The following is a 13,312-nucleotide window of genomic DNA, read 5'->3' as shown; positions in this document are numbered from 1 at the left end:
GTCCTGGGGGCCGTGTAAATTGCTTCCCTGGTGTGGTTAGGTGGTGCGTATGGCAAATACGGATAAATGTGTTGATTGGCGACCTTAGATTCTTCTTTTTCGACTAGCGCTGTATCTTCGGGCGTAATGTCTTTACCCAATTTGGGCAGGTGTAGTAGGAGATTAGAGTCCCAAAATGCTCCTATTAACCATACACTCTATCCGTATACAGTATGTAGCGCATATCCATGGATTAAAGTGTCGATTGCGAATGTAATTGCCTTGAATGTGAGATATACTCCAAAGAGTGTTACACTGAAAATACCCACTGTGTTAAAGAAGTTGTAAACTTTTCCCCAAGCTTTGGCTAGGGATAGCCTTATGGCCTCTTCGTCAATAAGATTGTTGATCTTAATTGTATTATCAGCTACAGACTGTCCTGTTGCTCCTCTAGCGATGGAGTTCAATACGGCCGTTCTTTCTAAAGGGAACATCATGTAGTCTTTTAACTTTACAATATCGTTGTCGGAGTAGATTCCTCCTGTTGCTAGTCCTTGAGCTGGTACATACTTCCAGGAGTGATTTGTTAAAGCTGTGAGTTGTTCCGGGTTTGGTACTGAAGAGAGTTTAGGATTTAGTTCATACCATGAGTCTTCCAGTCGATACATGGGTGCTAACAAAGGGTTACAGTCTATCTGTGTTCCAGTTTTAATTAATATGTGAGTTCGTGGCAACATGTAATATGTATCGTTACCCCTTAGTACAGGTAATTCTTGGTAGAATTCTCTTGTATCTCGTCTTTTTACGTCCACTGCTATACACTTAGCAAATCTTATCACTTCACCTGAGACATGAGCAATATATCCCGGTTTCTTCATGAATTGAAATGCAAATTCGTCAGGTGCCAGAGTAGCTATAATAAGTGCGTTTTGTAAAACCTTCTTTTCGAGCTCACACTCTTGTCTGATCATATCGTTATAGAGCATCATGATTTGGTTATGTAGATGGCGTTCTAGGTATACAAATTTAGTATTTACGTACGTGAAAAGATCCATAGACTGGGTATCTATTCTGTTGGCGTCGTGGAAGAATTCGCTATTTTCGGAGTCGAGTGTAAAAAGTCTAGGATGTTCAGTCTTAATTAATTTAGTGGCGCAGTTTGCGATGTGACCTTTCGTCGTTAATGCGAACGTTACGCCTCCAGTAGTTACTGAATATACTTCTTCTCCAAATTGCCTATCGACGTGATCCTGTATCTTGCTAGCTGTTCCTTCATAGAGTATGGAGAATTTGCGTGAGTTGCACTGGTCAGGTGGCAGCAAATCCCAGAAGGTATTTTCTCCATCGATGTCCATACACTTTCCATGCTAATATTTACATCGTACTCCGGATCGTAATATTACTTCGTTTTGGTCCAAGTTGATAGGAGTGTAGAAGTCTTGTAAAGTGAAGGTGGCGTGTCCAGTTACCGTGACCTTTTCCCATTTGCCGTAAGGATCGGCATATGATCCCTTTGTACAACCACCACCGGCGGTGAATGAACCTGCTAGGGTGATCGGGAATCTAGTCGTTGCGTTTTTCTGAACACCTGCAAGTGTAGTATCTCGGTACATGAAGAGTCCGCTATCATGAACCGATTTGCAAACTTCATGACTTAATTCTTGTATAAACTCCATATTATTGCTCGTTTCTCCAAACAAGTGGTCAAGTACGCCACAATGAAAAATTGTTCGTTGGATGGAGAGTTTGCACTGAATAACTTTTATAAACGAGAAACTACTGGATTGCAATAGTTGAACCTTAGTATTTTTGATTGTTGGTTTTGCGGTAGGCATATTGCAATCTTTAATATCTAGCAGGGATAATGAAGTAACGTTTATTGATGGGGTTCCACAGTCATATGCTACGAATCCGTACGTCAGTTGGACAGCAGACGCTATCCACAGGATGAGTTTTATCCACCCCATGGTGCTTGGATTTTTACGTGTTTCATCTGGAGTAATTTTATATAACTAGAACATAGCGATTAGTAGGACATGTGGAAAATAGTAATATGTTAGTCAGATTTAGAGTCAGTGTTAGTAGAATCTCTAGTGTTACAGATTTTCAACTTATGTGTTTAAGAGAACGTTTGCCTTTTTCATCTTCTATTACAGCTGTATTATTATCTAAAAATTCAGCTATAATATACGGGCTTTTATAATGCGAATCAAATTTACCTTTTCGAGGTTCTTTTATAGCATAAACCTGATCTCCAACATTCAAAGTACTGGGGTTCAGGTGAGCGTCGTAATAACGTTTAGAGCGGTTTTTAGATTTAATTAAATTGGATGCCGTGAAATGTCTCATGTCATCCATACGGTTGACTAAGTCATGTAAGTAAGTTCCGTAAATTTCGGTTTTATCAGAGGGTGGAAAAGAACTGGGTATGTGCGCTCTTTTACCGTAAATAAGTTCAAAAGGAGTAAAATTAGTGGATTCGTGTACGGCGATATTATATGAAAACATTGCAAAGGGGACGAGTTTGTCCCAGTCTTCATATTTATCCACCTAATGCTTGATAAATTCTGCCAATACTATGTGGCTACGCTCGAGGGATCCATTAGTTTGTGGATGGTACCCTGAGGTAGTTACTTGTTTAATTTTGAAAAGTTTGGCTAAGTGGTAAAATATTTTACCAACAAATGATCTACCTTGATCGCTTAATATTACGCGAGGTGACCCAAACTGAATAATCACATGACGAGCGAGTGCGTCTGCAATTGTTTCAGCTTTTATGTTTGGTATTGGTACTGCTACGCAATACTTCGTGAGGTTGTCTTGCATAGTGAGGATATGCACATTACCTGATGGTGTTTGAGGTAGTGGCCCCACTGTGTCTATTGAGATTTTGTCGAAGGGTTCTGCAGGAGTGTCTGTGATGATCATTGGTTCTTTAGTCTTGATTCGGACTCACTTCTGTTCTTGGCAACTTCTGCACGTACGAATAAACTCTGTGATATCATCTCTCATGTTTGGCCAATAAAAACGTTCACGAATTCGTCGATATGTTTTAGAGATACCTTTATGACCACCTGTTAGGCTCTCGTGATATTCCGCGATGATGTCTTGGCGGACATCTTCGTCTGGTATAGTTACACTTCCATGGCAAATGGTGAGTGAACATTCACAGTCATCTAGGCATTCCTTGAGAACGTCAGTGACAAGTGACTGGCTTCAGCCTTCAAGTATATCTCCTGGTTTTGAGATCCGCAAAGTTTTAATGCCGTAGTGGTTCAGTACATTTTTGACGGTTATTAGCACGTCTTTTAGTTCTTGTATGGAAAATGAATCCAAGTGATTTTTCTTTATTACTGCACTAAGAATTTTGTGTTTACCATGTGGTGTTATCAGTACTTGGTTAATTTTTGGCTTCTTTAACTTCAGATCTCGTAGATCTATCTTGTCTGTTTCTATCAGTAGTGGTGATGTGATGGTTGTAAGTTCACAATCAGCAGGGATAAAATGCAAGTAATTATCTCTGAAGTATGTCAGATTTTCGTTCGTTGTGTGTAAGGATATTTTACTTTCGTTATTCTTCATTCCTGGATAAAATAATTCGCAAGGAACAGTATCAGCTACAGATTTCCTTCGTCTCGGTTGTAGTTGTTGTACTTCTTCATCTGTATCATCTGTACTTGAATTAATTTCATCGATAGTTGGTAGATTAGGTAGATTAGGTAAATTAGCCCATTGTCTGCTTGCTGTCCCTCGTGGTATTATTTCATCTCTTTCTGAGTCTGTTGTTGATCCTTCTGACGTAACTGCAGGGGTTGATTGTCCTACAGGATGTCGAAAGGTTATGTTAGATGGTCTGTGGGATTGTGCTTCGGGTTTCCTAGTTGGAAGGGGCGATTCGTAAGTCGGATCTTCAGCACGTGGGTCCCAGTAATAGGTTTCATTTCCCGAGGATGGTTCAGGTGATACTTCAATAACATTTCTAGGCAGTGGATTTTGTATTGGTTCAGATAGCGCAGGTGTTTCTCCGCCTTGCTGATTATTTACGTATGTCAATTGATAGTCAGTTGTTCGAGTTTTTGAAGATATTGGTCCTGGTTTTTCAGAATTTTTGGAAGGCGGTACGCGATTACTAGCGAGGCTCGGAAAAGCACTATCTCTAGCATGCGGTACCGGTGGTGTCGGATCACTTGATTGAACAATGTCCGGTGGTTTTCGAGGTCGACCAGGCTTACGTTTTTCTGGTACTGGAATATCAGCAATAGTTTTGGTACGCCTGATAGGAGGTGGATGTGCTAGCGAGGGATTACTTGCTATTCTTCGCATTCTCACTCTCTCACCTATAGTACTGGCGTTTATCTCTGCTGCTTTTATAGCGGATGATCGTAGTCGTTCTAAGTGTTTGGCAATTGAACTGGACTGTCTCGCAGCTGTTTCAGATTTTCCTGTGGAAATTATAGGCATAATAACAGGATTTCGTGATAGTGCGTCTGCATTTACATTCAATCTTCCTGGTTTATAATAGAAGACATATTCGTACTCTCTTAACCTGGTTCTCCATCGAACTAGCCGTTGTACTGGTGGCTTGACGGAGTCGATCCATTTTAAAGGTTCGTGATCACAGACGAGAGTGAATCTTCGTCCATATAGGTACGGTCGAAAATGTAAAATACCGTAAATAACTGCTAAACATTCTTTTTCAGTTGTTGTGTAATTTCGTTCTGCATTTTTCAGGAATCTTGATAGATAAGCAATTGGTCTGTCCTCACCAATTTTACCTTGGCTTAACACAGTGCCAATAGCGAGGTCTGAAGCGTCAGTAGTAAGAATAAATGGTTGGGAAAAGTCAGGATATTGCAAAACTGAAGATGTACATAATGCTTTGCGTAGATCGTCAAAACTTTCTTGTTGAGCTGAGGTCCAGTTGAATGGATTATCTTTCTTCAATAGTTCTGTCAATGGTTTCGCACGGCCTGAGAAGTTTTCAATGAAGCGACGATAATATCCAGCTAGTCCAAGAAATTGTCTGATGTTCGTGACTGTTTTTGGTCTTGGAAACTTTTCGATGGCTTCGGTCTTCTTTGGGTCTAGACGTACACCACCATTGCCAATAATATGACCAAGATATGCAACTTCAAGGTTTAAAAATTCGCACTTATCTGATTGTAAGACCAGATTGGCTTGTTCTAGTCGATTGAAGAGTCGTCGGACACGTACGCCGTGTTCTTCGAGTGATGACGCGAAAATAACGACGTCGTCGAGATATACAAATAGTTCAACGTCCTGTAGACCTAACAGAACTCTGTCCATAAGTCGTTGAAAAGTAGCTGGAGCGTTTTTCAGTCCAAATGGCATTCTGTTATATTCGTAATGACCACTTGGTGTACTGAATGCAGTTTTCGGTTGGTCTTTTGGATTCATTTTAATTTGATGAAATCCACTGGCCAAGTCAAAAACTGAAAAATATTTTGCTCCTCCTAGTCTATCAAGAATCTCAACTATATTCGGAAGAGGATAAGCATCGCATATGGTTTTCTCGTTTAGTTGCCTAAAGTCAATTACCATACGCCAGCGCTTATCACCTTTTGAATCTGGCTTCTTTGGGACTATCCAAAGAGGTGAATTATATGGAGAGACAGATTCAGCTATTACACCGTCGTTTAATAATTTATTCACTTGTCGAGCGATTTCTTCCTTATGTACAGGTGGAAAACGATACTGACGGACTGATATAGGAATTTCATCAACTGTTGGAATGGAGTGTGTCATCATTGTTGTAGCTGGAAGATCATCTCCAGGAAGATGAAAGAGCATTGGGAATTCCCTGATAAGCTCATGCACATGCTCCCTTTCCAACATATTTAAATGATCAAGTCGGAGACTAGCACATATGCGCTCGAATCTATCTTGACCATCTTCCGGTACTTCACTATCTTCAAAATCGTCGAAGAAATCCTCTGAACTGCCATCGCATTCAACGGGAATTATTTCTTGTGGTGGTATGAAGAGTTCTATATCGTCTTCATAGGCATTAATCGCATAAACATAACAAGTACTGTCATTATTCGTGACTAAAGCGTTACCAATGAAAATGTTTTCGCGGGTTTCGACGTGAGGTAAAAATCCGGTTTTTAGATCTGTCTTGCGAAGATTAATTGGTATTACTGTTCGAGTTCTGGCTTTTAACAAAAATACTGAGGGTTCATCTTCACTCCGAAACATAGTTATCGAAGGTGTATCAAATGGTTCACCCTTAGTATTTTCGAGCGGAATTGGGTGTACGGGTTCGGAATCTGCGACTATGTCATTGTGATGAAAAGATATTTCTACCTTTTCCTTAGTTAGAAAGTCTATGCCGATAATTCCATCAGTTAGAATGGGTAAAGGGGTCTCGAGAACGTGAAATTTCTCTGGATTTGTGAAGAATGTAATTTCGGTGGTTTCTAAAGTGTCGAGTCGTTCAGTGGTGATCCCTTTTATGGAAACTGAGTCCCAGGTATCGATTACTGTGCGAGGGGCCAGTGCGTCTTTTCTGATTACATTTATATCAGCACCCGTGTCGACTAAGAAACGAGCTCTGCCGTTTCGCAACTCCGGGGCTGTTAGAGTAACGACTGGTCCTCTACCCTGGACTTCAGACCACATTACGAATCTTCGACGGTCAGAAATCTGATTGATGATGGACGCGTTTCCGTGAGGTTCGCGCTGTTCGACGTCGCGTCGTTTCGTCGAACTGCGTTGGAGTTTAAAGAATCTTTAGATAGCGCGGAAGAAGTAGGTCTCGAATTATTTTGCTGATTTTGCGGGTTATTATTGGTGTTGTAATTCCCGTAATTATTTCTGTTATAGTTATTATAACCATTATTACCATATCTTTGATTATTGTTATCGTAGTTGTTACGATTATTGTAATTATTGGGGTTATTATTACTGTAATTATTGTTAGAATTGTTCTGATTGTTATCTTGGGGAGAATAATTTTGATAATATGGCGTATTGTATGGTACTGGAGGTGGATATGCTCCAGGAGGTGGGTATTGATATGGCATGGGAGGTAGGTATGGCATTGGAGGGAAGTAGCCCGGTGGAGGGTAGTATGGATAATAACTTCCAGGTGATCGACTTCGTGAACGATAAGGTAAATTGCTACGCTCAGGATAGTTACGTTCGTCACGTGGTGGTGTTGTATCTCGCACCGGAGATCTACTATATGAATTAGAGGATCTAGAATGGTCTTCGCGAGTGAATCTGAACGGTATTGTATTTCGACGTTCTTCGTCTTGAAAGCTTACTGTTCGAGTTCTGCGCGGTAGATCAAGATTTGCGGATTCGGATTGCGCGTAGGCCAAATAATTAGAATTACGGTGAGAGCTACCTCTCAGGTCTTCCTCAAGCCGTAATGCGATCTTATATGCATCATCGAGAGTGCCAGGATTTTGTACACTTACTCCGTAAATATTCTTTAAGCGCGGCTGTGAGAGTATCCAATGTGTTAATTGTTTTATCCGCGATCGCGTCTCTAGCTGTCTCCTTAAGTTTGGATTTAACTCCGATAAAATAAGTGTTTTCAAGATTTTCTGGTACAATTGTAAGACCGTTTTCTACGTCTTGTAAGAACGCTTGTAAGGGCATATTGTTACCGTCAAAACTCGGGGCTTGCATTAACGCTTGATGCAATGTCATACTTTCCCCGAGGGACGTAATCATTTGATCCGTAATATTCGCATGTCGGGTTATGTTGTGGACTTGTGCGTCTAAAGCGTCTTCATCGTCCGCCATTTTGGTTGTTTAAATTGGAAAAGTTTATAAGGGTAATATAGAGATAGTTAGAATAAGAATCCTAGTGAGTAGTAAGGGATTGGCAAGGAAAGCTAGATTTGCAATAGTCAGACGCAAGTGGAAGGTCGCGTTGACAGAAAAATATTTCCTAATTAGTTGTTACCAAATTTTAGATGGCTTTGTATTAAATTTATAATTTGTTTATTGTAAAGTAATTAGTGTTGAAAATGTATTCATTATTCAAATGTAAGTGTTGTGTCTGTTTGTGTTTGTTTATCCTTAGTTTCAGGATTTTTATTGATACTACTGTCAGGTGAATTATCTATTTTCTGAAGTTGTACTGTATTGTTTGATTTTTTTCTTTTTACGGATGTGGATTCACTATCCCTTTTTCTAATATAGCTATTAATTTCCGTATTTGATATTTTCTTCCAGCGCGTTTTCTTGTTCTCATTGGATAAAGTTTAATTGTGTGTCAAAAATAAAAATTAAATAAATTTAGTTTATGGAACTATGATTATTTTTCTCTTCCGGATTTAGATGATTTATTTCCTGATTTTGTGAATTATTTGCTGGATTGTGTAAGGATAGTGGTATTGTCACGGGAGTGTATGGTAACTCTCCCCTATGGTATATTGCAACTAATTTTCGCAACTGATATTTTCTACCAGCGCGTTAACCCCGTTTCATTCGGTAGTTCTAAGCTGTGCGCACAAGGTACTTTTCACAATTGCTCTACTGATCAATTAAAAGGTAAGAATACTAAAATAACTGATCTGACAAAATATTACAAATTCTTATGTCTTCTTGAAAATGAGTGAGTTAGTAGATAATGAATGAACCGCCTGGAGTGCAGCAAGAAGTCTGCGCAATCCCAATTGATTCGATGATAGATTGAATAGAATTCGACAATAAGTCTGCGCAATTCTAAGCAATCGATGAAGGGTTGAATAGAATTCGACAATAAGTCTGCGCAATTCTAAGCAACCGTAATTAATGAGGTGAGTAATGAGTGAGTAATAAATGATTCAAGGTTTAACAAAATACTTGCAATTTCGGGTGCAAAAGTTTACCTGTTGTTTGTACGCAAAACTCAGCAGTATTATAAAATGAAAGAATAGACTTATCCTTAGAAAACCCCAAATTATTTTCACTGAAATTGACTCTAAGTTTAATAATTGAATTTATCTGTAATAAATTGAGTTTTCGTCTAATATTTGCATACGCGGGTCAAGAAGCGCTAGCTCGTAATTAAATTCCAAAAATCTTTTAGGTATATCGACTGATATAAGTTTGTAATTAACAAAATTCTGTGATCTGTTAGCGTGTAAATATTTTGTTATAAAAGGGCACGATGGTGCGTCTTCTATAATTGCAACTAATCTTTCAATGTGAAATTTGATTTTTGTTTGTTTATTGCGATTTAGTGTAGATGAGTTAGGCATAAAACGTGTAGTGGTAATAATATGTGTGGCTAATAGAATTGTAGGTAACAATAATTTGTAGGAATCTTTAAAATATTAAAACTGAAAGTGTAAAACTTCCTCAAATAAAGTTTCATTTTGAAATAAAAATGAAAGAAGATTTTCAAAAAAATAAAATCGCAAATAGTTTTAAGAATCGAACAATTAAGATTTAAATTTCAGAGAAATTTAGAAAAGTTTCTTGGGAATAAATTGGAATTTTATTCCAGGATTATATTTCAAAAAGAGTAAAATAAAGATTAGTATGAATAAAAAAAAGGAATGTTTCAGGTAAAGGTTGAAAGTTTTAAAAATTTTATGATTTTGAAAAGATTATGAATTAGTTTTGACGTGTTGAATATTTTTGAATTTCCTGCGATAGAAAAAAAATGATTTTAAAAAATGAAATAATAATTTTGGTTGTGATTTTAAGGGGTCTACCCTCTTTAGACGGGCAAAGATAAGGCTATTTTCACGAATTTTTTTGACCGGTATACGTCATAAATATGGACATAAAAAGTGTTAGGCCTAAAAAATACACTATTTGATTACACAAGAAAATTCACGATCAAAATTTAATTTTAATTGAAAAAAATCGAACATTAATATATCGTATGGATGAAAATTATCTTGAAGATATTTTTAAAGAAGTTGAAGCAGGTATAAATGATGATAATGATGACGATGAAGATGGTTTTAAATTTGAAAAAAAATTTAACATAACATAACATGGATAAACCAATTTATTATATAACCCAACATTACTTAAGAGACAGGAAATTCGAGTGGAATAAAACAAACCCTAGTAAGCCCTTTCAGCCAAATATTGCTGATCATACGTATAGTGCATTATTTGCATCTGATAATTGGATCGACTTTGAATATTATGAATTAACCAAAGTTATGCAACAAGACAATCTAGATTTCATTAATGCTTTAAATAACCTTTCAATGGGAACAATGACTGAAAGTGACATACAATTATTCAAATCACGTTGCAACTTGAAAGACGTTCCTTACAATGGAGTTCATATTTTTCATACTAATAAAGAAGTTGATGCTTATAATGAACAAAAAATTACTAACATGCCCGGTGAACTATTTGTGCATGAAGCTGAAAATTATATTCAAGGTAAAAAATGATTGAGTAAATAAATAAGTGAAAAAACTCTTGACGCTCTTTACAAACTCCCAACTAATAAAACCGGCTGTTTACCTAAAATTATTTATACAAAAATCGGCGTTAAATTAATATCAACTCGTAACTTAAATACAAAAGAAGGATTAGTAAATGGCGCATCAGGTGTTTTGAGATATGTAACTAAAAAAGAAAGCTCAGATGCGATTACGATTCTTTGGGTAGACTTTGAAGACAATGATATTGGGCGACTTACTCGAAACAGTCATTTACATCTTCTCAAAGAAAAAAATTTGTCGAATATGAATCTTACTCCGACTTTCCAGTAGTAGTCACTGATATTGCAGTTGGTAAAAAAACGGCTGCGCGGAAACAATTTCCCTTGATTTCTGCAGAAAGTATAACGGCTCATAAAAGCCAAGGTCAAACTTATCAATGTGTTTGTATTCATAATAAAGGAATGACACGAATGATGCAATATGTTGCATATAGCCGAGTTACTGATCCCAATAATCTATATATCGTTGGCAACTTTGTACCTCCAGTTCCTTTAGACAATACCAGTGATCTCAAAGTGGAATTACCCGATGAAAAAAGATTTTGTCTAATCATATATGATCATGCATAATTGTCTATATATGATTAGATCGAAAAATTGGCTAGGTCTGATCATACATAACTTGATCTGTTTATATATGATCATGCATGACCGAATGTAGTCATTTTTAGAATCTCATTTAGAATATCTGTAAATAATTAATTAAGTAGTTTAATTAGGATTTATTGTCTTCATCAATATAAATGTCGGTTAAAATTAAATAAAAAAAAAAAAAAATTATTAACCATTGACTATTATTTTACTACGAGGTCACCCGTCCAATTAATATCCCACGTCGATGCTGCTTAACTTTGGTAATCGATGGTTTGTAGTCTGATCCTCTAGTCTTTTATACACTTACAATTGAGAAACGTTTATGGCATTACTTAACTCAAATAATCAAATTGATACATCCTACGTGAATAATGCACCTAATAATAAATTTGGTTTTGTACATAAAATACAATAGAATTCATCAGATACATATAATCAAATCTATTTATCTATCAACTTATAAATATTCGTATATCAATCGATTTCGATTTATACTTTTAAATTGCTGCCGAAACCTTTAAATATTTTTTAAGTATTGGGGATTTAAGTTTGATTGATAGTTTACAGAATAAAAATTTAATAACATTGATATTAAGAAATTATCATATTATATAATACATATATATATATATATAGTCTGATCAGATTTAATCATACATAGACATATATAACTACATATAGGTTTATATAAGTCATGTCTGATCAGATCTAATTATATATAGGCCTATATCTAATTATATATGGGTTTGTATCAATCATGTCTGATCGGATCTAATCATGTATAGACTTATATATGATCATATATGGGGTTATAACAGCCAGGTATGATCAGATATAATTATGTATGGGGTCATATATAATTACATATAATTATATATGATCCCATATATAATTATTATTATTATTATTATTTATTTATTTTATTGACCATGTAGTCGAAACTACTTGCGACCATCCAAAAAGATACAATAATTACAAAGTATAGTATATAATTTTAACATAAAACATAATAAACCTTAAATATAATAAACATAAAATTTTAACCTATTGACAATATGTCAATATAACAATTTAACGCTCAATCATCAAATCAATACTCAACAATCAGCACAACTCACAAATCAACAGTAATCAAAACATTAATTTTTTGAGTTACGAAAGTACTCGTAACAAAAAATACGGAATTCATTCAGTGTAGGCTTAGATGTACAATCATTAGGCAGTTGATTCCAAACTTTTATCGCCGATATTAAGAATGATTTCTCATACTTGACATATAATCATGCATGATTATATATAACTTCATATATGATTATGTATAATCATATATGATCATATATATGAACATATATAATCATGTATGATTAGACAAAATCTTTTTTCATCGGGTAGAACGCTTGAAAAATAAAAAACGCTCAATTACTTTTGAACAGCCTTTAAATGAATTAAATGGGATCAAAATCATATTTCATAACGCATTATCTTTGTATAAAAACATAGAATATATTCGAAATGATAAATGGTTTCATGGAGCAGATCTTATGATTTTTGCCGAAACACGTACATTACCGACAGATGATATTGCTATTGATGGATATGACATTGTCTATCGATCTGACAAAAATAATATTGGTAAAAAATTTCTCCGTGGATTAATCGTGTATAAAAAACCTCACCTTGATGTTTCTATTATCAACAACGTGATTCACGATTCTCAATCAAAAAATGGAACTGAACACGTTGATTTAGTAGCTTTAGCTATAAATGACTTATTTGCCCTTGTGGAAATATTTCTCTGAAAAATCTCTGAAAAAGTCTTCAGATCTCTTCATAAGACTTTTTGAAAGCCTCACTTTTTCTGAAAAACACAGAAAAAGTCTTATCACAAGTGAATAACTCTGAAAAATGCTGAGAAACTCTGAAAAAGTCAAATATTGTCTGAAATTTCGGAATTTTCAGAAGAGTTGTGAAGTCTTACTAAGATTTATTTAGATTTGCTATATGCCTCAACTTCAGCTCTACAGAAAGACTTTTTCAGAGTTTTTCTTATAAATAAAAAGACTTTTCAAGTAAAACTTATTCAATTAATTAAAAAGATTTAAGTAAAAAATTATACCGCTACCATGTTGCAAATTATTTAAAAGAAGGTAAATTTTTTCTACAGTATATTTTTATTAATTACAGAATATTATTTTGTCATTATTATTCAAAATTATTTTAGAAATGATTTTTTCTAATGACATTGAATTACAATACATTTTTACTATCAAAATGTTTTGTTTAAATTTTAAACTTTGTGACAGA

At 35.6% G+C, this 13,312-nt stretch overlaps 1 protein-coding gene across 1 annotated transcript; it reads right to left on the bottom strand.

Moving 5' to 3' along the window:
* Positions 1 to 2,085: 2,085 nt before the first annotated feature.
* On the bottom strand, positions 2,086 to 2,487 carry LOC130675044 (uncharacterized). Its single transcript, XM_057480500.1, has one exon. It carries the CDS (start codon positions 2,485 to 2,487, stop codon positions 2,086 to 2,088), a length of 402 nt encoding a protein of 133 aa, XP_057336483.1.
* Between the last annotated feature and the right edge of the window lie 10,825 nt (positions 2,488 to 13,312).

Source organism: Microplitis mediator, chromosome 9, assembly GCF_029852145.1.
Source record: "Microplitis mediator isolate UGA2020A chromosome 9, iyMicMedi2.1, whole genome shotgun sequence".
NCBI classification, from domain to species: domain Eukaryota; kingdom Metazoa; phylum Arthropoda; class Insecta; order Hymenoptera; family Braconidae; genus Microplitis; species Microplitis mediator.
The sequence above is the reverse complement of the archived record's forward strand: the minus strand, read 5'-3'. Positions and strand labels throughout refer to the sequence as shown.